Genomic DNA, 23572 nt, shown 5'->3' on the forward strand with positions numbered 1-23572 from the left:
CATATTTTATTCCCCATGGAGAGTTCTTTACAATGAGCCATGTCTCAATTTTTTCTGTTCAGTACTTTCGGAGATATAGAGGTGCAAAGTTTTTCGGTTTTTCCAAGATGGCGGCCGAACCACGTCACCGATGACGTCATCAATTGGGCACAGTCTATTCCAAGGCAAGACCAATATGTGTGCAAAGTTTGGCGATTCTACGTGCAACGGTGTAGACGCAGTGCTGCAAACAGACAGACAGACAGACAAACAGACAGACAGACAGACAGACAGACAAACAGACAGACAAACAAACGAACAGATCAACATACTTGCCGGAAAATTTTTCCGGCAAGTAACAAACAGACAGATGAAAAATCGGTCAGAGACCGAGGACTTGCCGGAATATACTTTTTTATTGGCCATTTAGGACAAATATGGCGGCCGAACCACATGGCCGATGACGTCATCATTAACATATTTTATTCCCCATGGAGAGTTCTTTACAATGAGCCATGTCTCAATTTTTTCTATTCAGCACTTTCGGAGATATGGAGGTGCAAAGTTTTTCGGATTTTCCAAGATGGCGGCCGAATCACGTGACCAATGACGTCATCATTAACATATTGTATTCTCCATGGAGAGTTCTTTGCAATGAGCCATGTCTCAATTTTTTCTATTCAGTACATTCAGAGATATGGATGTGCAAAGTTTTTCGGTTTTTCCAAGATGGCGGCCGAACCACGTGACTGATGACGTCATCATTAACATATTTTATTCCACATGGAGAGTTCTTCACAATGAGCCATGTCTCCATTTTTTCTTTTCAGCACTTTTGGAGATATAGTGGTGCAACGTTTTTCGGTTTTCCCAAGATGGCGGCCGAACCACGTGACTGATGACGTCATCATTAACATATTTTATTCCTCATGGAGAGTTCTTTACAATGAGCCATGTCTCAATTTTTTCTGTTCAGGACTTTCGGAGATATGGAGGTGCAAAAATTTTCGGTTTTTCCAAGATGGCGGCCGAACCACGTGACTGATGACGTCATCATTAACATATTTTATTCCCCATGGAGAGTTCTTAACAATGAGCCATGTCTCAATTTGTTCTATTCAGCACTTCCGGAGATATGGAGGTGCAAATGTTTTCGGTTTTTCCAAGATGGCGGCCGAAACACGTGACCGATGACGTCATAAATTGGGCACAGTCTATTCCAGGGCAAGACGAATATGTGTGCAAAGTTTGGCGATTCTCCGTGCAACGGTGTAGACGCAGTGCTGCAAACAGACAGACAAACAGACAGACAAACAGACAGACAAACAAACGAACAGATCAACATACTTGCCGGAATCTTTTCCGGCAAGTAACAAATGAAAAATCGGTCAGAGACCGAGGACTTGCCGGATTGTACTTTTTTATCGGCCATTTAGGACAAATATGGTGGCCGAACCACGTGACCGATGACATCATCATTAACATATTTTATTCCCCATGGAGAGTTCTTTACAATGAGCCATACCTCAATTTTTTCTATGCAGGACTTTTGGAGATGTGGAGGTGCAGAGTTTTTCGGTTTTTCCAAGATGGCGGCCGACCACGTGACTGATGACGTCATCATTAACATATTTTATTCCCCATGGAGAGTTCTTTAGAATGAGCCATGTCTCAATTTTTTCTGTTCAGCACTTTTGGAGATATAGTGGTGCAAAGTTTTGCCGTTTTTCCAAGATGGCGGCCGACCACGTGACATATGACGTCATCATTAACATATTTTATTCCCCATGGAGAGTTCTTTACAATGAGCCATGTCTCAATTTTTTCTGTTCAGCACTTTTGGAGATATAGTGGCGCAACGTTTTGCCGTTTTTCCAAGATGGCGACCGAACCACGTGACTGATGACGTCATCATTTACATATTTTATTCCCCATGGAGAGTTCTTTACAATGAGCCATGTCTCAATTTTTTCTGTTCAGTACTTTCGGAGATATAGAGGTGCAAAGTTTTTCGGTTTTTCCAAGATGGCGGCCGAACCACGTCACCGATGACGTCATCAATTGGGCACAGTCTATTCCAGGGCAAGACCAATATGTGTGCAAAGTTTGGCGATTCTACGTGCAACGGTGTAGACGCAGTGCTGCAAACAGACAAACAGACAGACAAACAAACGAACAGATCAACATACTTGCCGGAATCTTTTCCGGCAAGTAACAAACGAACAGATCAACATACTTGCCGGAAAATTTTTCCGGCAAGTAACAAACAGATGAAAAATCGGTCAGAGACCGAGGACTTGCCGGAATGTACTTTTTTATTGGCCATTTAGGACAAATATGGCGGCCGAACCACGTGACCGATGACGTCATCATTAACATATTTTATTCCCCATGGAGAGTTCTTTTCAATGAGCCATGTCTCAATTTTTTCTATTCAGCACTTTCGGAGATGTGGAGGTTTCGGTTTTTCCGAGATGGCGGCCGAACCACGTGACATATGATGTCATCATTAACATATTTTATTCCGCATGGAGAGTTCTTGACAATGAGCCATGTCTCAATTTTTTCCATTCTGCACTTTTGGAGATATAGTGGTGCAAAGTTATTGCCGTTTTTCCAAGATGGCGGCCGAACCACGTGACCGATGGCATCATCATTAACATATTTTATTCCCCATGGAGAATTATTTACAATGAGCCATGTCCCAATTTTTTCTATTCAGCACATTCAGAGATATGGAGGTGCAAATTTTTTCGGTTTTTCCAAGATGGCGGCCGAACCACGTGACATATGACATCATCATTAACAAATTTTATTACCCATGGAGAGTTCTTTACAATGAGCCATGTCTCAATTTTTTCTGTTCAGCACTTTTGGAGATATAGCGGTGCAAAGTTTTGCCGTTTTTCCAAGATGGCGGCCGACCACGTGACATATGACATCATCATTAACATATTTTATTCCGCATGGAGAGTTCTTTACAATGAGCCATGTCTCAATTTTTTCTGTTCAGCACTTTTGGAGATTTCGTGGTGCAAAGTTTTGCCGTTTTTCCAAGATGGCGGCCGACCACGTGACTGATGACGTCATCATTAACATATTTTATTCCCCATGGAGAGATCTTTACAATGAGCCATGTCTCAATTTTTTCTGTTCAGCACTTTTGGAGATATAGTGGTGCAAAGTTTTGCCGTTTTTCCAAGATGGCGGCCGACCACGTGACCGATGGCATCATCATTAACATATTTTATTCCCCATGGAGAGTTCTTTACAATGAGCCATGTCTCAATTTTTTCTATTCAGCACATTCAGAGATATGGAGGTGCAAAATTTTTCGGTTTTTCCAAGATGGCGGCCGAACCACCTGACATATGACGTCATCATTAACAAATTTTATTCCCCATGGAGAGTTCTTTACAATGAGCCATGTCTCAATTTTTTCTGTTCAGCACTTTTGGAGATTTTGTGGTGCAAAGTTTTGCCGTTTTTCCAAGATGGCGGCCGAACCACGTGACATATGACGTCATCATTAACATATTTTATTCCCCATGGAGTTCTTTACAATGAGCCATGTCTGATTTTTTCCTGTTCAGCACTTTTGGAGATATAGTGGTGCAAAGTTTTGCCGTTTTTCCAAGATGGCGGCCGACCACGTGACGGATGACGTCATCATTAACATATTTTATTTCCCATGGAGAGTTCTTTACAATGAGCCATGTTTCAATTGTTTCTGTTCAGCACTTTTGGAGATATCGTGGTGCAAATTTTTGCCGTTTTTCCAAGATGGCGACCGAACCACGTGACTGATGACGTCATCATTTACATATTTTATTCCCCATGGAGAGTTCTTTACAATGAGCCATGTCTCAATTTTTTCTGTTCAGTACTTTCGGAGATATAGAAGTGCAAAATTTTTTCGGTTTTTCCAAGATGGCGGCCGAACCACGTCACCGATGACGTCATCAATTGGGCACAGTCTATTCCAGGGCAAGACCAATATGTGTGCAAAGTTTGGCGATTCTACGTGCAACGGTGTAGACGCAGTGCTGCAAACAGACAGACAAACAGACAGACAGACAGACAGACAGACAAACAGACAAACGAACAGATCAACATACTTGCCGGAAATATTTTTCCGGCAAGTAACAAACGAACAGATCAACATACTTGCCGGAATCTTTTCCGGCAAGTAACAAACGAACAGATCAACATACTTGCCGGAATCTTTTCCGGCAAGTAACAAACAAACGAACAGATCAACATACTTGCCGGAATCTTTTCCGGCAAGTAATGAAAAATCGGTCAGAGACCGAGGACTTGCCGGAATTTACTTTTTTATCGGCCATTTAGGACAAATATGGCGGCTGAACCACCTGACCGATGACGTCATCATTAACATATTTTATTCCCCACGGAGAGTTCTTTACAATGAGCCATGTCTCAATTTTTTCTGTTCAGCACTTTTGGAGATAGAGGTGCAACGTTTTTCGGATTTTCCAAGATGGCGGCCGAACCACGTGACCGATGACGTCATCATTAACATATTTTATTTCCCATGGAGAGTTCTTTCCAATGAGCCATGTCTCAATTTTTTCTGTTCAGCACCTTCGGAGATATGGAGGTGCAAAGTTTTTCGGATTTTCCAAGATGGCGGCAGAACCACGTGACATATGACGTCATCAGTAACATATTTTATTCCCCATGGAGAGTTCTTTACAATGAGCCATGTCTCAATTTTTTCTGTACAGTACTTTCGGAGATATAGAGGTGCCAAGTTTTTCGGTTTTTCCAAGATGGCGGCCGAACCACGTCACCGATGGCGTCATCAATTGGGCACAGTCTATTCCAGGGCAAGACCAATATGTGTGCAAAGTTTGGCGATTCTCCGTGCAACGGTGTAGACGCAGTGCTGCAAACAGACAAACAGACAAACAGACAAACAGATGAAAAATCGGTCAGCGACCGAGGACTTGCCGGAATGTACTTTTTTATTGGCCATTTAGGACAAATATGGCAGCCGAACCACGTGACCAATGACGTCATGATGAACATATTTGATTCCCCATGGAGAGTTCTTTACAATGAGCCATGTCTCAATTTTTTCTATTCAGCACTTTCGGGGATATGGAGGTGCAAAGTTTTTCGTTTTTTCCAAGATGGCGGCCGAACCACGTGACCGATGACGTCATCATTAACATATTTTATTCCCCATGGAGAGTTCTTTGCAATGAGCCATGTCTCAATTTTTTCTATTCAGCACTTTTGGAGATATAGTGGTGCAAAGTTTTGCCGTTTTTCCAAGATGGCGGCCGACCACGTGACTGATGACGTCATCATTAACATATTTTATTCCCCATGGAGAGTTCATTACAATGAGCCATGTCTCAATATTTTCTGTTCAGCACTTTTGGAGATATAGTGGTGCAAAGTTTTGCCGTTTTTCCAAGATGGCGGCCGACCACGTGACATATGACATCATCATTAACATATTTTATTCCCCATGGAGTTCTTTACATTGAGCCATGTCTCAATTTTTTCTGTTCAGCACTTTTGGAGATTTAGTGGTGCAAAGTTTTGCCGTTTTTCCAAGATGGCAGCCGACCACGTGACTGATGACGTCATCATTAACATATTTTATTCCCCATGGGGAGTTCTTTACAATGAGTCATGTCTCAATTTTTTCTGTTCAGCACTTTTGGAGATATGGAGGTGCTAAGTTTTTCGGTTTTTCCAAGATGGCGGCCGACCACGTGACTGATGACGTCATCATTAACATATTTTATTCCCCATGGAGAGTTCTTTACAATGAGCCATGTCTCAATTTTTTCTGTTCAGCACTTTTGGAGATATAGTGGTGCAAATTTTTGCCGTTTTTCCAAGATGGCGGCCGACCACGTGACATATGACGTCATCATTAACATATTTTATTCCCCATGGAGAGTTCTTTACAATGAGCCATATCTCAATATTTTCTGTTCAGCACTTTTGGAGATATAGTGGTGCAAAGTTTTGCCGTTTTTCCAAGATGGCGGCCGACCACGTGACATATGACATCATCATTAACATATTTTATTCCCCATGGAGAGTTCTTTACATTGAGCCATGTCTCAATTTTTTCTGTTCAGCACTTTTGGAGATTTAGTGGTGCAAAGTTTTGCCGTTTTTCCAAGATGGCAGCCGACCACGTGACTGATGACGTCATCATTAACATATTTTATTCCCCATGGGGAGTTCTTTACAATGAGTCATGTCTCAATTTTTTCTGTTCAGCACTTTTGGAGATATGGAGGTGCTAAGTTTTTCGGTTTTTCCAAGATGGCGGCCGACCACGTGACTGATGACGTCATCATTAACATATTTTATTCCCCATGGAGAGTTCTTTACAATGAGCCATGTCTCAATTTTTTCTGTTCAGCACTTTTGGAGATATAGTGGTGCAAATTTTTGCCGTTTTTCCAAGATGGCGGCCGACCACGTGACATATGACGTCATCATTAACATATTTTATTCCCCATGGAGAGTTCTTTACAATGAGCCATGTCTCAATTTTATCTGTACAGTACTTTCGGAGATATAGAGGTGCAAAGTTTTTCGGTTTTTCCAAGATGGCGGCCGAACACCGTCACCGATGACGTCATCAATTGGGCACAGTCTATTCCAGGGCAAGACCAATATGTTTGCAAAGTTTGGCGATTCTCCGTGCAACGGTGTAGACGCAGTGCTGCAAACAGACAGACAGACAAACAGACAGACAAACAGATGAAAAATCGGTCAGAGACCGAGGACTTGCCGGAATTTACTTTTTTGTCGGCCATTTAGGACAAATATGGCGGCCGAACCATGTGACCGATGACATCATCATTAACATATTTTATTCCCCATGGAGAGTTCTTTACAATGAGCCACGTCTCAATTTTTTCTATTCAGCACTTCCGGAGATATATCGAGGTGCTAAGTTTTTTGGTTTTTCCAAGATGGCGGCCGAACCACGTGACCGATGACGTCATTATTAACATATTTTATTCCCCATGGAGAGTTCTTTACAATGAGCCATGTCTCAATTTTTTCTGTTCAGCACTTTTGGAGATTTCGTGGTGCAAAGTTTGCCGTTTTTCCAAGATGGCGGCCGACCACGTGACTGATGACGTCATCATTAACATATTTTATTCCCCATGGAGAGTTCTTTACAATGAGCCATGTTTCAATTTTTTCTGTTCAGCACTTTTGGAGATATAGTGGTGCAAAGTTTTGCCGTTTTTCGAAGATGGCGGCCGACCACGTGACATATGACGTCATCATTAACATATTTTATTCCCCATGGAGAGTTCTTTACAATGAGCCACGTCTCAATTTTTTCTGTTCAGCACTTTTGGAGATATAGTGGCGCAACGTTTTGCCGTTTTTCCAAGATGGCGACCGAACCACGTGACTGATAACGTCATCATTTACATATTTTATTCCCCATGGAGAGTTCTTTACAATGAGCCATGTCTAAATTTTTTCTGTTCAGTACTTTCGGAGATATAGAGGTGCAAAGTTTTTCGGTTTTTCCAAGATGGCGGCCGAACCACCTGACTGATGACGTCATCATTAACAAATTTTATTCCCCATGGAGAGTTCTTTACAATGAGCCATGTCTCAATTTTTTCTATTCAGCACTTTTGGAGATATGGAGGTGCAAAGTTTTTCGGTTTTTCCAAGATGGCGGCCGAACCACGTGACAGATGACGTCATCAACATGTTTTATTCCCCATGGAGAGTTCTTTACAATGAGCCATGTCTCAATTTTTTCTATTCAGCACTTTTGGAGATATGGAGGTGCAAAGTTTTGCCGTTTTTCCAAGATGGCGGCCGAACGACGTGACCTATGACGTCATCATTAACATATTTTATTCCCCATGGAGAGTTCTTTACAATGAGGCATGTCTCAATTTTTTCTGTTCAGCACTTTTGGAGATTTCGTGGTGCAAAGTTTTGCCGTTTTTCCAAGATGGCGGCCGACCACGTGACATATGACATCATCATTAACATATTTTATTCCCCATGGAGAATTCTTTACATTGAGCCATGTCTCAATTTTTTCTGTTCAGCACTTTTGGAGATTTCGTGGTGCAAAGTTTTGCCGTTTTTCCAAGATGGCGGCCGACCACGTGACCGATGACGTCATCATTAACATATTTTATTCCCCATGGAGAGTTCTTTACAATGAGCCATGTCTCAATTTTTTCTGTTGAGCACTTTTGGAGATACAGTGGCGCAACGTTTTGCCGTTTTTCCAAGATGGCGACCGAACCACGTGACTGATGACGTCATCATTTACATATTTTATTCCCCATGGAGAGTTCTTTACAATGAGCCATTTCTCAATTTTTTCTGTTCAGTACTTTCGGAGATAAAGAGGTGCAAAGTTTTTTGGTTTTTCCAAGATGGCGGCCGAACCACGTCACCGATGACGTCATCAATTGGGCACAGTCTATTCCAGGGCAAGACCAATAAGTGTGCAAAGTTTGGCGATTCTACGTGCAACGGTGTAGACGCAGTGCTGCAAACAGACAGACAAACAGACAGACAGACAGACAGACAGACAAACAGATGAAAAATCGGTCAGAGACCGAGGACTTGCCGGAATTTACTTTTTATCGGCCATTTAGGACAAATATGGCGGCCGAAACACGTGAACGATGACGTCATCATTAACATATTTTATTCCCCATGGAGAGTTCTTTACAATGAGCCATGTCTCAATTTTTTCTATTCAGCACTTTTGGAGATCTGGAGGTGCTAGGTTTTTCCAAGATGGCGGCTAAACCACGTGACCGATGACGTCATTATTACCATATTTGATTCCCCATGGAGAGTTCTTTACAATGAGCCATGTCTCAATTTTTTCTGTTGAGCAATTTTGGAGCTATAGTGGTGCAAAATTTTTCGGTTTTTCCAAGATGGCGGCCGAACCACGTGACTGATGACGTCATCATTACCATATTTGATTCCCCATGGAGAGTTCTTTACAATGAGCCATGTCTCAATTTTTTCTATTCAGCACTTTTGGAGATCTGGAGGTGCTAGGTTTTTCCAAGATGGCGGCTAAACCACGTGACCGATGACGTCATTATTAACATGTTTTATTCCCCATGGAGAGTTCTTTACAATGAGTCATGTCTCAATTTTTTCTATTCAGCACTTTCACAGATATGGAGGTGCTAGGTTTTACGGTTTTTCCAAGATGGCGGCCGAACCACGTGACCTATGACGTCATTATTAACATATTTTATTCCCAATGGAGAGTTCTTTACAATGAGTCATGTCTCAATTTTTTCTATTCAGCACTTTCAGAGATATGGTGCTAGGTTTTACGGTTTTTCCAAGATGGCGGCCGGACCACGTGACCTATGACGTCATTATTAACATATTTTATTCCCCATGGAGAGTTCTTTACAATGAGCCATGTCTCAATTTTTTCTGTTCAGCACATTTGGAGATATAGTGGTGCAAAGTTTTGCCGTTTTTCCAAGATGGCGGCCGACCACGTGACATATGACGTCATCATTAACATATTTTACTCCCCATGGAGAGTTCTTTACAATGAGCCATGTCTCAATTTTTTCTGTTCAGAACTTTTGGAGATAGAGGTGCAACGTTTTTCGGATTTTCCAAGATGGCGGCCGAACCACGTGACCGATGACGTCATAATTAACATATTTTATTCCCCATGGAGAGTTCTTTCCAATGAGCCATGTCTCAATTTTTTCTATTCAGCACCTTCGGAGATATGGAGGTGCAAAGTTTTTCGAATTTTCCAAGATGGCAGCAGAACGACGTGACTGATGACGTCATCATTAACATATTTTATTCCCCCTGGAGAGTTCTTTCCAATGAGCCATGTCTCAATTTTTTCTATTCAGCACTTTCGGAGATATGGAGGTGAAATTTTTTTCCGTTTTTCCAAGATGGCGGCCAACCACTTGACTGATGACGTCATCATTTACATATTTTATTCCACATGGAGAGTTCTTCACAATGAGCCATGTCTCAATTTTTTCTGTTCAGCACTTTTGGAGATATAGTGGTGCAAAGTTTTGCCGTTTTTCCAAGATGGCGGCCGACCACGTGACATATGACATCATTAACATATTTTATTCCCCATGGAGAGTTCTTTCCAATGAGCCATGTCTCAATTTTTTCTGTTCAGCACTTTTGGAGATATAGTGGTGCAAAGTTTTGCCGTTTTTCCAAGATGGCGGCCGACCACGTGACTGATGACGTCATCATTAACATATTTTATTCCCCATAGAGTTCTTTACAATGAGCCATGTCTCAATTTTGTCTGTTCAGCACTTTTGGAGATATAGTGGTGCAAAGTTTTTCGGTTTTTCCAAGATGGCGGCCGAACCACGTGACCGATGACGTCATCAATTGGGCACAGTCTATTCCAGGGCAAGACCAATATGTGTGCAAAGTTTGGCGATTCTACGTGCAACGGTGTAGACGCAGTGCTGCAAACAGACAGACAAACAGACAGACAGACAGACAGACAGACAAACAAACGAACAGATCAACATACTTGCCGGAATTTTTTCCGGCAAGTAACAAACGAACAGATCAACATACTTGCCGGAAAAATTTTTCCGGCAAGTAACAAACGGACAAACGAACAGATCAACATACTTGCCGGAATCTTTTCCGGCAAGTAACAAACGAACAGATCAACATACTTGCCGGAATCTTTTCCGGCAAGTAACAAACGAACAGATCAACATACTTGCCGGAAAAATTTTTCCGGCAAGTAACAAACAAACGAACAGATCAACATACTTGCCGGAATCCTTTCCGGCAAGTAATGAAAAATCGGTCAGAGACCGAGGACTTGCCGGAATTTACTTTTTTATCGGCCATTTAGGACAAATATGGCGGCCGAACCACATGACCGATGACGTCATCATTAACATATTTTATTCCGCATGGAGAGTTCTTTACAATGAGCCATGTCTCAATTTTTTCTATTCAGCACTTTTGGAGATATAGAGGTGCTAAGTTTTTCGGTTTTTCCAAGATGGCGGCCGAACCACGTGACCTATGACGTCATCATTTGGGCACAGTATATTAGAGGGCAAGACAAATACGTGTGCAAAGTTTGGTGATTCTACGTGCAACGGTGTAGACGTAGTGCTGCAAACAGACAAACAGACAAACGAAGAGATCAACATACTTGCCGGAATCTTTTCCGGCAAGTAACGAACAGATCAACATACTTGCCCGAATCTTTTCCGGCAAGTAACAAACAGACAAACAGACAAACGAAAAATCGGTCAGAGACCGAGGACTTGCCGGAATTTACTTTTTATCGGCCATTTAGGACAAATATGGCGGCCGAAACACGTGAACGATGACGTCATCATTAACATATTTTATTCCCCATGGAGAGTTCTTTACAATGAGCCATGTCTCAATTTTTTCTATTCAGCACTTTTGGAGATCTGGAGGTGCTAGGTTTTTCCAAGATGGCGGCTAAACCACGTGACCGATGACGTCATTATTACCATATTTGATTCCCCATGGAGAGTTCTTTACAATGAGCCATGTCTCAATTTTTTCTGTTGAGCAATTTTGGAGCTATAGTGGTGCAAAATTTTTCGGTTTTTCCAAGATGGCGGCCGAACCACGTGACTGATGACGTCATCATTACCATATTTGATTCCCCATGGAGAGTTCTTTACAATGAGCCATGTCTCAATTTTTTCTATTCAGCACTTTTGGAGATCTGGAGGTGCTAGGTTTTTCCAAGATGGCGGCTAAACCACGTGACCGATGACGTCATTATTAACATGTTTTATTCCCCATGGAGAGTTCTTTACAATGAGTCATGTCTCAATTTTTTCTATTCAGCACTTTCACAGATATGGAGGTGCTAGGTTTTACGGTTTTTCCAAGATGGCGGCCGAACCACGTGACCTATGACGTCATTATTAACATATTTTATTCCCCATGGAGAGTTCTTTACAATGAGTCATGTCTCAATTTTTTCTATTCAGCACTTTCAGAGATATGGTGCTAGGTTTTACGGTTTTTCCAAGATGGCGGCCGGACCACGTGACCTATGACGTCATTATTAACATATTTTATTCCCCATGGAGAGTTCTTTACAATGAGCCATGTCTCAATTTTTTCTGTTCAGCACATTTGGAGATATAGTGGTGCAAAGTTTTGCCGTTTTTCCAAGATGGCGGCCGACCACGTGACATATGACGTCATCATTAACATATTTTACTCCCCATGGAGAGTTCTTTACAATGAGCCATGTCTCAATTTTTTCTGTTCAGAACTTTTGGAGATAGAGGTGCAACGTTTTTCGGATTTTCCAAGATGGCGGCCGAACCACGTGACCGATGACGTCATAATTAACATATTTTATTCCCCATGGAGAGTTCTTTCCAATGAGCCATGTCTCAATTTTTTCTATTCAGCACCTTCGGAGATATGGAGGTGCAAAGTTTTTCGAATTTTCCAAGATGGCAGCAGAACGACGTGACTGATGACGTCATCATTAACATATTTTATTCCCCCTGGAGAGTTCTTTCCAATGAGCCATGTCTCAATTTTTTCTATTCAGCACTTTCGGAGATATGGAGGTGAAATTTTTTTCCGTTTTTCCAAGATGGCGGCCAACCACTTGACTGATGACGTCATCATTTACATATTTTATTCCACATGGAGAGTTCTTCACAATGAGCCATGTCTCAATTTTTTCTGTTCAGCACTTTTGGAGATATAGTGGTGCAAAGTTTTGCCGTTTTTCCAAGATGGCGGCCGACCACGTGACATATGACATCATTAACATATTTTATTCCCCATGGAGAGTTCTTTCCAATGAGCCATGTCTCAATTTTTTCTGTTCAGCACTTTTGGAGATATAGTGGTGCAAAGTTTTGCCGTTTTTCCAAGATGGCGGCCGACCACGTGACTGATGACGTCATCATTAACATATTTTATTCCCCATAGAGTTCTTTACAATGAGCCATGTCTCAATTTTGTCTGTTCAGCACTTTTGGAGATATAGTGGTGCAAAGTTTTTCGGTTTTTCCAAGATGGCGGCCGAACCACGTGACCGATGACGTCATCAATTGGGCACAGTCTATTCCAGGGCAAGACCAATATGTGTGCAAAGTTTGGCGATTCTACGTGCAACGGTGTAGACGCAGTGCTGCAAACAGACAGACAAACAGACAGACAGACAGACAGACAGATGAATAAAAGGGGTAGTCAGATGGACGAGGAGGTCGCGGGTGAAGGAGAGGAGTTTGGGTGAAGAATGAGCGAGGAGGTCGCGGGTGCACGTGACGAGGTAAAGCGGTGTGAGATGAGCGTCCAGCGAGAGTTGAAGGAGAGTATGGCCAAACTGACCGGGACAATGGAAGTAGTGACGCGGGAGGTAGAGGAACCGACGATGGTAGAGTTAGAGGGGGAAATAGTAGAGGCGCGACGGGAAACAGAGGGGAAACAGAAGCTGGAGGAGGTGGAATAAGAAGAAATAATAGAAATTAAAAAGACAGGAGAGACAGAGAATGAGTTACGAAAGGAATTGCGGGAATGTATGCAACAGTGGTGCCCGGACCGTGATGAAATGCCTGTTAATCAAATAAAAAGATGAAAAATCGGTCAGAGACCGAGGACTTGCCGGAATTTACTTTTTTATCGGCCATTTAGGACAAATATGGCGGCCGAACCACCTGACCGATGACATCATCATTAACATATTTTGTTCCCCATGGAGAGTTCTTTACAATGAGCCATGTCTCAATTTTTTCTATTCAGCACTTTCGGAGATATGGAGGTGCTAAGTTTTTCGGTTTTTCCAAGATGGCGGCCGACCACGTGACTGATGACGTCATCATTAACATATTTTATTCCCCATGGAGAGTTCTTTACAATGAGCCATGTCTCAATTTTTTCTGTTCAGCACTTTTGGAGATATAGTGGTGCAAATTTTTGCCGTTTTTCCAAGATGGCGGCCGACCACGTGACATATGACGTCATCATTAACATATTTTATTCCCCATGGAGAGTTCTTTACAATGAGCCATGTCTCAATTTTTTCTGTTCAGTACTTTCGGAGATATAGAGGTGCAAATTTATTCGGTTTTTCCAAGATGGCGGCCGAACCACGTCACCGATGACGTCATCATTGAGGCACAGTATATTAGAGGGCAAGACCATTATGTGTGCAAAGTTTGGCGATTCTCCGTGCAACGGTGTAGACGCAGTGCTGCAAACAGACAAACAGACAGACAAACAGACAGACAAACAGACAGACAGACAAACAAACGAACAGATCAACATACTTGTCGGAAAATTTTTCCGGCAAGTAACAAACGAACAGATCAACATACTTGCCGGAAAATTTTTCCGGCAAGTAACAAACAAACGAACAGATCAACATACTTGCCGGAATTTTTTCCGGCAAGTAACGAACAGATCAACATACTTGCCGGAATCTTTTCCGGCAAGTAACAAACAAACGAACAGATCAACATACTTGCCGGAATCTTTTCCGGCAAGTAACAAACGAACAGATCAACATACTTGCCGGAATCTTTTCCGGCGAGTAACAAACGAACAAACGAACAGATCAACATACTTGCCGGAATTTTTTTCCGGCAAGTAACAAGCACACAAACCGTGATCAACATACTTGCAAAAAAACATATATTTTTGCCAAGTTACAAACAAACGGACGGACAGACAAACAGACAGGGGTGAAAACATAACCTCCATCCACCTTTGGTGGCAGAGGTAACAAGATTTATTTGCAAGAAAATGGGGTTAGGGAGAAAGAGGAGATAACAACTCATGTGTGAAACAACAGTATCAAACAAGAAAAAGAGCAATCAGAGATTGCAAACCCTCGCCAGGATGTATTTTCAGTGGTTTTAAAGGCTTTTGTGTTAAAACAAATATGGCGGCCGAACCACGAGACCGATGACGTCATCATTGGTTTTTTTCTCCACCAATTTATGCCTTCATGATGCTCAAGAAATTTCATCTTGATCGGATGAAGTTTTGTACTTGTCGAATTATGACGTCATAATGGAGGCACCTATGACATCATCATTAACATATTTTATTCCCCATGGAGAGTTCTTTACAATGAGCCATGTCTCAATTTTTCTACGCAGTGCTTTCGGTCGAAAAGTCGTGACATATTTCATGTCCCCCAATGTTAATTGCATACACAGTTTCATCACAAAATGTTTAAAAATGCACCCGTAATTGCATTTTTGGTATTTTAACTTTTGATCCCACTCAAGGGCCCCAGCGGCGGGGCCAAAATTATACTGCTCTGGCACTTTCTTGCCGTGTGGTGATCATAACTACCAAGTTTGAATTTCTGCACATCTGTTTAGGAGGAGATGGTGTGACGGATGGACAGACAGAGAGACAGACAGATGGAGCCAATTACAATATCCCTCTGGTTTTTTTTTTTAGTGCGGGGATAATGACAACGCATTCATATCGGGAAACATGTGATTCAGCTGGAGGCAATTGATCGCCACATGGTGGGGGGAGGGGCTTGTATAGTGGTCCGTGCAGGCTGCTTCTCATGCTGTGCTCACCACGCTCAGCCAAGTTGAGAGGAATAACCACACCAAAGCTATGCAGGACCACCGGAGAGCTGTGCGGGATCACCACTGTACAGGACCACCGGACAGCGGAGCAGGATCACCGCTGGACAAGATCACTGGACAGCTGTGCTTTGCAGCACAAGGGACCGAACCAGGACCAACTCTCTCCAGCACGAACACTCCAGAACAGAACCCCAAAGCCACAAATATCACAGGGAGCCCAGAACATGAATGCATGAGAACGATGGACAGAACCTTGTGCAGTTATGCTGTGTTGGTTGCTCTTTTATACTCCTACCTCTGGGGTTCAGCATACTTGTGCTATGTGCTGATTGGGCACATACCAGACATGCCATCATCTGGTACCACTTGTCTTGTCTGACAACCTGCCACTCACCCCAGTGATCGCAGCGGAGGGAGTGTGGGGTGCACCTATTGGCCGTTAACTGAAAGGAAAACACCATATATGGACAGAAACATCGGGAAAGATTCAAGAATGTGGGGAGGGGGAGGCCTGGGGCCCAGAAACCGATATTTGGGTAGGAAAGACGAGAGCTCAAATGAACACTTTACCTATCACAGGAAATGACAGTACACTTACACTATTTCATATGCATCAATAAATAACTATACTATACTATACTAATCGATCCGATTTTACATCTTCCCCCCCTCTCCCACCCGAAACACCATTATGCTTGTGCTGCTCTGTGTAAAGTCTCCTAATTTTGATCTAATAATTTACCCCCATTTTGTCGGAACCTTTAAGAACTCGCATTGAAACCTACGATATTGTGAATTTGAGAAAAAATACCTTGGGCCTTAAATTATAACAGCTCGACAGGTTTCAGTAAGTCGAAAACAACATTCTCCCTTTGGATAATAAGGGTCGGTATACCAGCGTACTTCATCAGCGTGTTGTTCAGCCATTTCAGATCACTCATCTTGAAAGGGATGAAGATGAGACCTGTTCCTGGGGGAACTTTTGTGGCACTCACAGGATACATAAAGCGATGTGTGGTGAAGGTCCCCACATCATTCTCAAAGCCTTCTACTGGACCTCGGTTCATTCTGTATGAAACAAAAATAGAAACAAGTACACATACATTCAAAGTACACCGCCCCATGCCAAATAATTAAATATGCTGCAGCGCGGCATTGCCGGGGCGCCTCCGGCGCCCGGCAATACCGCAGTGCAGCTCATTGAGGCTGCATTGGGAGGGAAAGCTGTACACTAATTGATTGATTAATTGTATAATTAAAATCAATAAAAGATTATCACAAAATATTTTCATAATCAATTGGCTAATCGCATAACTAAACCACTAGTGCTTCATCCGAAGATGTATCTTTTATAAATTTAATTAAATAAGTCATTTATAAAAAATTAAATAATTAATTGATTACTCAATAAATAATTAATCGATTAATCAATAAATAATTAATAGATGAAATGATTAATCAATAAATCAAAAATATCCTTGATAGCCACATCACTTGGTCACTCATGTCCAAATATTAGCTTCCCAGCTCAAAAGGTGCCTGAGATATTGGCCAAATGAGAAAGAAGATAAATAAATGATTAATAATGAAAATAAATAAATAATAATCATAAAAAAATTAAATTATTAATCAATTTGGTCAGAGAACACATAAACTACCACTATTTCATCAGAATCTGTAACTTAAAAAAAAAAAAAAGTTTTTGTCATTAATCGAATAATTAAATAATTAATCGATTAATTGATTAATTAATAAATCAAAAATATCCTTTGCAGCCAAATCACCTGGTCATTGGCATGTCCAAATATCAGCTTCCTAACTCAAAAGGTGCCTGAGTTAATGGTCAGAAGAGAAAGGAAATTTGATTAATTAAATAAGTACTTAATTAATCGCTAATAATTAAATAACTCCTCAATTAATTGATTAATCAAAAAAAAAAATACTGTTTTTGACAAAGGACTTGCTCACCATTGTGCCGAAATTTCAGCTTCCTAGCTCAAAGGATGGCTGAGATATCTTCCGGACAACCAAGGAAACAAGAAAGAAAACAAACAAGAAAACAAACAAGTACACATACATTCAAAGTACACCGCCCCATGCCAAATAATTAAATATGCTGCAGCGCGGCATTGCCGGGGCGCCTCTGGCGCCCGGCAATACCGCAGTGCAGCTCATTGAGGCTGCATTGGGAGGGAGAGGTGTACACTGATTGATTAATTGTATAATTAAAATCAATAAAAGATTATCACAAAATATTTTCATAATCAATTGGCTAATCGCATAACTAAACCACTAGTGCTTCGTCCGAAGATGTATCTTTTAGAAATTTAATTAAATAAGTCATTTATAAAAAATTAAATAATTAATTGATTACTCAATAAATAATTAATCGATTCATCAATAAATAATTAATAGATGAAATGATTAATCAATAAATCAAAAATATCCTTGATAGCCACATCACTTGGTCACTCATGTCCAAATATTAGCTTGCCAGCTCAAAAGGTGCCTGAGATATTGGCCAAATGAGAAAGAAAATAAATAAATGATTAATAATGAAAATAAATAAATAATAATCATAAAAAAATTAAATTATTAATCAATTTGGTCAGAGAACACATAAACTACCACTATTTCATCAGAATCTGTAACTTAAAAAAAAAAAATTTTTTTGTCATTAATCGAATAATTAAATAATCAATCGATTAATTGATTAATTAATAAATCAAAAATATCCTTTGCAGTCTAATCACCTGGTCATTGGCATGTCCAAATATCAGCTTCCTAACTCAAAAGGTGCCTGAGTTAATGGTCAGAAGAGAAAGGAAATTTGATTAATTAAATAAGTACTTAATTAATCGCTAATAATTAAATAACTCCTCAATTTATTGATTAATCAAAAAAAAAAAATACTGTTTTTGACAAAAGACTTGCTCACTACTGTGCCGAAATTTCAGCCTCATAGCTCAAAGGATGGCTGAGATATCGCCCGGACAACCAAGAAAGAAAGAAAACAAGAAAGAAAACAAACAAGAAAGAAAGAAACCAGAGTGAAAACTGAGTACTCTCTTTCAGCGTGCGTCACTGCCGAGCCCCCTTTGGTGCCCGGCAATGACGATTTGCAATGCCTGGAGATGGCATAGGAAAGGAGCGGTGTACAACAAACAAACAACCAGAGTGAAAACTGAGTACTCTCTTTCAGCGTGCGTCACTGCCGAGCCCCCTTTGGTGCCCGGCAATGACGATTTGCAATGCCTGGAGATGGCATAGGAAAGGAGCGGTGTACAATACTCTTTTGGAACACTAGGGCATTGCCCGTACTATATCTATATCTAAAATTATATCCCCCCCCCCTCTATTTACATGAAATGGTTTGGTCCAAAGCGAACGGCTTCCGGAGTTTGGTAAAGAAATCGCCATCGCGTGCACAAACGCGCAGGAAAGCGAATGAATCGCAAATTCGTTTTTATTAGTTTTAAAACATAGTTTAACGCCAACATAGCGCCAACATAGTTTGCAAACGTGAAATAAATGAATACGCTCTCAAATGTGCCATCCGAGGCAGAGTGTGTCCGCCACGTTCGGCACACGCGATAGTTCGCTGCTCTCTGATTGGTTGAATCGTTTTTTGGACATAGCTCGGTAAGTAATTGTCCGATTAATATGAAACCTTGAAAAGGCACATCCTCGGGTCCCCAGCAATATACCTGGCAAGTTAAAAGTATATCGGACCCGTGGTTGTCGAGAAACAGCGGTCACAGACAAACGTACAAACGTACAGAGATTACTGGAATTATAGATAGATACCATTTTGCAAAAATAAGTACAATATGCACTTGTTTATTAATGCTCCTCATAGTTTTAGGTTAAAAAAAATCAAAAAAATAAATCGACGATGCCTGTGAGATGGAAAAAACATCACCGACCCCGAGAATGGCCCCCCAGTAGTCCACATTTAATGCCACTTTGGGGGCACCTGCATTCAGTACTTTATAGCCCGAGACCATGTACAGTTGGATATGTAGAGGATTAAATCAGAAAGGAATATGCTTAAAATGGATGAGTCAATGTTAAGAAACATTCAAAGAAACTTACCTACAATAATTGATACGCGTAATCGTGTATGCATGGCAGGGGTCAAAATTTTAGCAATCATTATAATACAATACATTATCATTTAGCAATCATTATAATATAATACAATATGTAAAATAATTATCCCTATTAATTATTTTTCACTTTTGAAACATCATGTATTAATACAGTTGCGGTATCTAACAACAAACACCCACCCGTCTGCAGGAGCGTCTAGAGCCAGCACAGGCCCCAGCACAAACAACCTCGGGGCCCCCAACCCCACCCTTTCTCTCTTTTATAACTTTTTAAGGAACTTTCTTTCATATGAAAAACAAAAAGCTTTTTAAAAACAAATGGTCACTTTTATTTAGCCGTATGATCAAAAATAAAGGAGATAGCGGGACGTTTGGACCGATCGAATCAATTCGCACCCTCGACTGTTGAACACTATTTCTCCATAAGGTTGGCAAGAAAATACGTGTGAAGATGGTTCATTATTTTTTTGGACCAAGAGGACACAAACCCATTTCTTTGTAATGCACATTTCTGGTTAATAACCATTTTCTGTAAAGTTTGAAACTGTACCATTAACAGCCGTAGATGTTGTTTCGTTTCCGGCGAGAAAGGCGGCAAAGAAAGCAAAATAAACTTTTTTTTCTTCTTCTTCTTTTTTTAAATACAGAATCGAGGCTCGTGTAAGAACTAACACATTGAACATGAAAACATGCACAGACACATAAAACATGCAATTAAGCGAGCGGGAGACAAGAGGGAGAGAGAGGGAAGAACACAAGCACAACAACAGTAGTGAACAGGGACGTCTGTAGATCTGTGGAAGGGGGAGGACTAGGGAATGAGGGAGGGTTACACGGTATAAAGCAAATGAACACTATTAGAAATTTCAGCAAAGAAATTGGAGATTGAAACAGGTGGATTTGGGGTGTTTTAACGGGATAGAAAAGATCAAGGTTTTGGATGGGGGAAGATGCACAGATAAGAGATGGTGGTGAACAGCAGTTTTAAAGACCTGGATGGAGGAGAGGGATGGAAGAGAGTGAGGGAGTTTGTTCCAAAGGAGGAAGAAAAGAGGAATGAAAGAGTGAAGGTGAGCAGAGAGTCTTGATTTTGGCAGTTTCACCAGAAGAGGGTTGCTGGCAGATGTTGTGTGACCTGTAGGAACATTTGGGGGACAGAGCACAGACAGAGCTGGCAGAGTGAGGCCAGAGAGGAGTCGGTAGAAGACAGAAAAGCCACCAACCTGACAGCGGCGAGCGAGTGAAAGGCCCTCAGAATCAGCTTTATCATGGGAGACACCAATGATTCTGAATGCTATGGTTTCAACCACGTGAAGCTGAGCTAGGTGGGAGGCAGGAGCCCCAGGCCAGAGGGGAGAGCAGTATTCCATTGAGCTGCAGATGAAAGCTTTCTATGTTGTGAGGAGCTCAGAAGTGCCTAGAAAGGACTTCGCATGACGGAGGATGCCCAGTCTGAGACTGGCTTTGGAGGCCAGCTTGTAAATATGGTTTTCCCAGAAAAGATCATGGCAGATAGTGAGACCCAAAAGCTTGAGTGACAGAACTTCTTTGAGAGGATTGTTGAGAAAGTAGATGGGAGGGTTGTCCAGACAGTCTTTACAGAGAGACATCTGGAGAGTGTGAGATTTGTCAGGATTGAAAGACATGTTCCACTTGTTTAACCAGTTTGTGATATTGTTCAGGTCTGCAGAAGGTGAAGAGGCTGCTGCCTGCCAATCCGAGGGTTGAGATATGGAACGGCAGAGAGTGGGAGTCATCAGCAAAGAGATAGAGAGGATTTTCCAGAGAGTCGGAGAGATCATTGATGAAGACCAGAAAAACCACAGGGCCCAGAACACTGCCCTGAGAAACTCCATCCTGGACAGGAAGGGGAGATGAGAGAATTCCATTCAGGGCCACACGTTGACTGCAACCGGAGAGGAAGTCCGCAAGCCATGCATGGAGGTTTCCATGGATACCACAGGAGGAGAGTTTGGTGAGCAGACCTGGGTGCCAGACCGCATTGAAGGCACGTGATATGTCAAGGGAGACAGCTCTAATTTGCTGTTTGGCATTGAGGACCTCCATCCATTGTTGAGACAGCAGAAGCAGCATGTCCAGAGTAGAGTGACCGGGTCTGAATCCAAATTGATGATCCGAGACCAAGCCATTGGAGAAGAGGAAGGATTTGATATCCGAAGCAATGATGGATTCCATGACTTTGTGATAATTAGGAGCAGGCTGATTGTTCTGTAGTTGTAAGTTTCTTTTTTTGCACCTTTTTGTGTAAATTGTTTGTGATGGCTGATTTTTCAAGCAGATGGCAGATGACCTTGAGCAAAAAGAGAGGTTGAAGAGAACAGAGAGAGGGTGAGATAGAGTGGCAGAGCAGAGTTTTCGGACTCGTGGGCTGATGCCGTCTGGTCCAGTTGCAGAATCAGTCGAGGTTTGACAAAACTTCTCCACTTTGTCAGGAGAGAAGGACACAGAGTCCAGGAGCGGCTGGGTTTGACTGGGTAAGGTGGGTACAGAGAGCGATACCTTGTCAGGAGAGAAGGCCACAGAGTCCAGGAGCAGCTGAGGCGAAGGCAAGTTGTTTCATGGCAACTGCCTCACCACAAGGGATTAGAGGAGGGAACCCATAGTCCTTTGTCCAGGGGAGATACGGTGATGGGGAGCACAACTTAAAGTTTGGGCATGGTCACGATGCCTCATGGTGAGTTTGGTCTGGATCTGTCTGGAAGTTTTTGAGAAGAAGATTTTTGAATGAAATACTAACATTTGGAACAAAATTCCCTTTAACCCCCTCCATAGGAGGTGCATCTGGATGGGAATGGGGAGCACAAACTCATGCGACCTGGCTGTCCTGATGCATCATACCCAATTTGGTCCACATCAGTCGGGTAGCTTGTGAGATGTTTTAGTCAAATGTTAACGGACGGATGTATGGACGGATGGACATATATGGATGGACGGACACTGGGACCCACTCTTTGAGGTTATTTCTTAGAAATAATATAATTAATATATAATAATATAATAAATACTTTAAGACCAACCTCGTTCCCCGGGCCCGCACGGGCCCTGGTTATCTTCAACGAAAATCTTCACCAAACACCGAAACCAATGAGATTCGAGCATTTGATAAATTATTTCAAAAAAGCTTATTACCGCGTTTCGGAGGCTGAAAACGGCGTCAAATATTCTAAAATTGACGAAGAATTATTTTTTTAGAAATCTCGCGGCTGTAGGGGATAGTTTTTCACGGCCAGAAATATCCGAAGTTGAGACGGAATTCACCGAATTAATCAAGAAGGAAATTTTATAAATTTAATCTCATCCAGAATGCAAATGGTGTCATTTTGAACTAGGTACGATATTTCTTAGAAATAACCTAAAAACGGCAAGTACCTAAATTAATTTGTTAAATTTTGACCGAAAACAAATCCTTGTGAAATAAACGGGACAGACGTGATCTTCGTAAGGTTCATTAAAATGGCCCAGTTTTCTTCTTCACGCTCCCAAATGAACAATATTTGTTCTCAAACGTTATTGTGAAAAGGAATGTACAAAGTAAAGTGTTATAGCCGGCGAAGCCGGTGTTGTCAATGAACGCGTATGTATTATGTTGAAAAAACAGATTATGCTGGATCCTTTGGCTTGAGAATTTCGAAGCCTTGACGCACCAAATCGCTCAATGGAGGCCGCCATCTTGCGGATGCGGAAGTATGCATAACAAATTTGAAAAAGTTCCAAAGGAGTTTGTTTCACCCGTCTTTGTTTGATTCACATTCTTATGCACCTCTAATTTGTAATTAAAATACTTTAAGACCAACCTCGGCCCGCACGGGCCTGGTTATCTTAAACGAAAATCGTCAC

At 41.6% G+C, this 23572-nt stretch overlaps 1 protein-coding gene across 3 annotated transcripts in view; it reads right to left on the minus strand.

Annotated features, from left to right (window-relative positions):
• LOC137417138 (CMP-N-acetylneuraminate-beta-galactosamide-alpha-2,3-sialyltransferase 1) overlaps window positions 1-23572 on the minus strand; it is a 213464-nt gene that overhangs the window by 148457 nt on the left and 41435 nt on the right. For all 3 annotated transcript variants that reach the window (XM_068102920.2, XM_078773902.1, XM_068102921.2), the window contains one exon: window positions 16506-16670. In XM_068102920.2, coding sequence (XP_067959021.2) covers window positions 16506-16670 — 165 coding nt within the window. The remainder of the gene's footprint in view (window positions 1-16505; window positions 16671-23572) is intronic.

Source organism: Myxine glutinosa, chromosome 3, assembly GCF_964187855.1.
Source record: "Myxine glutinosa chromosome 3, kmMyxGlut1.1, whole genome shotgun sequence".
NCBI lineage: Eukaryota > Metazoa > Chordata > Myxini > Myxiniformes > Myxinidae > Myxine > Myxine glutinosa.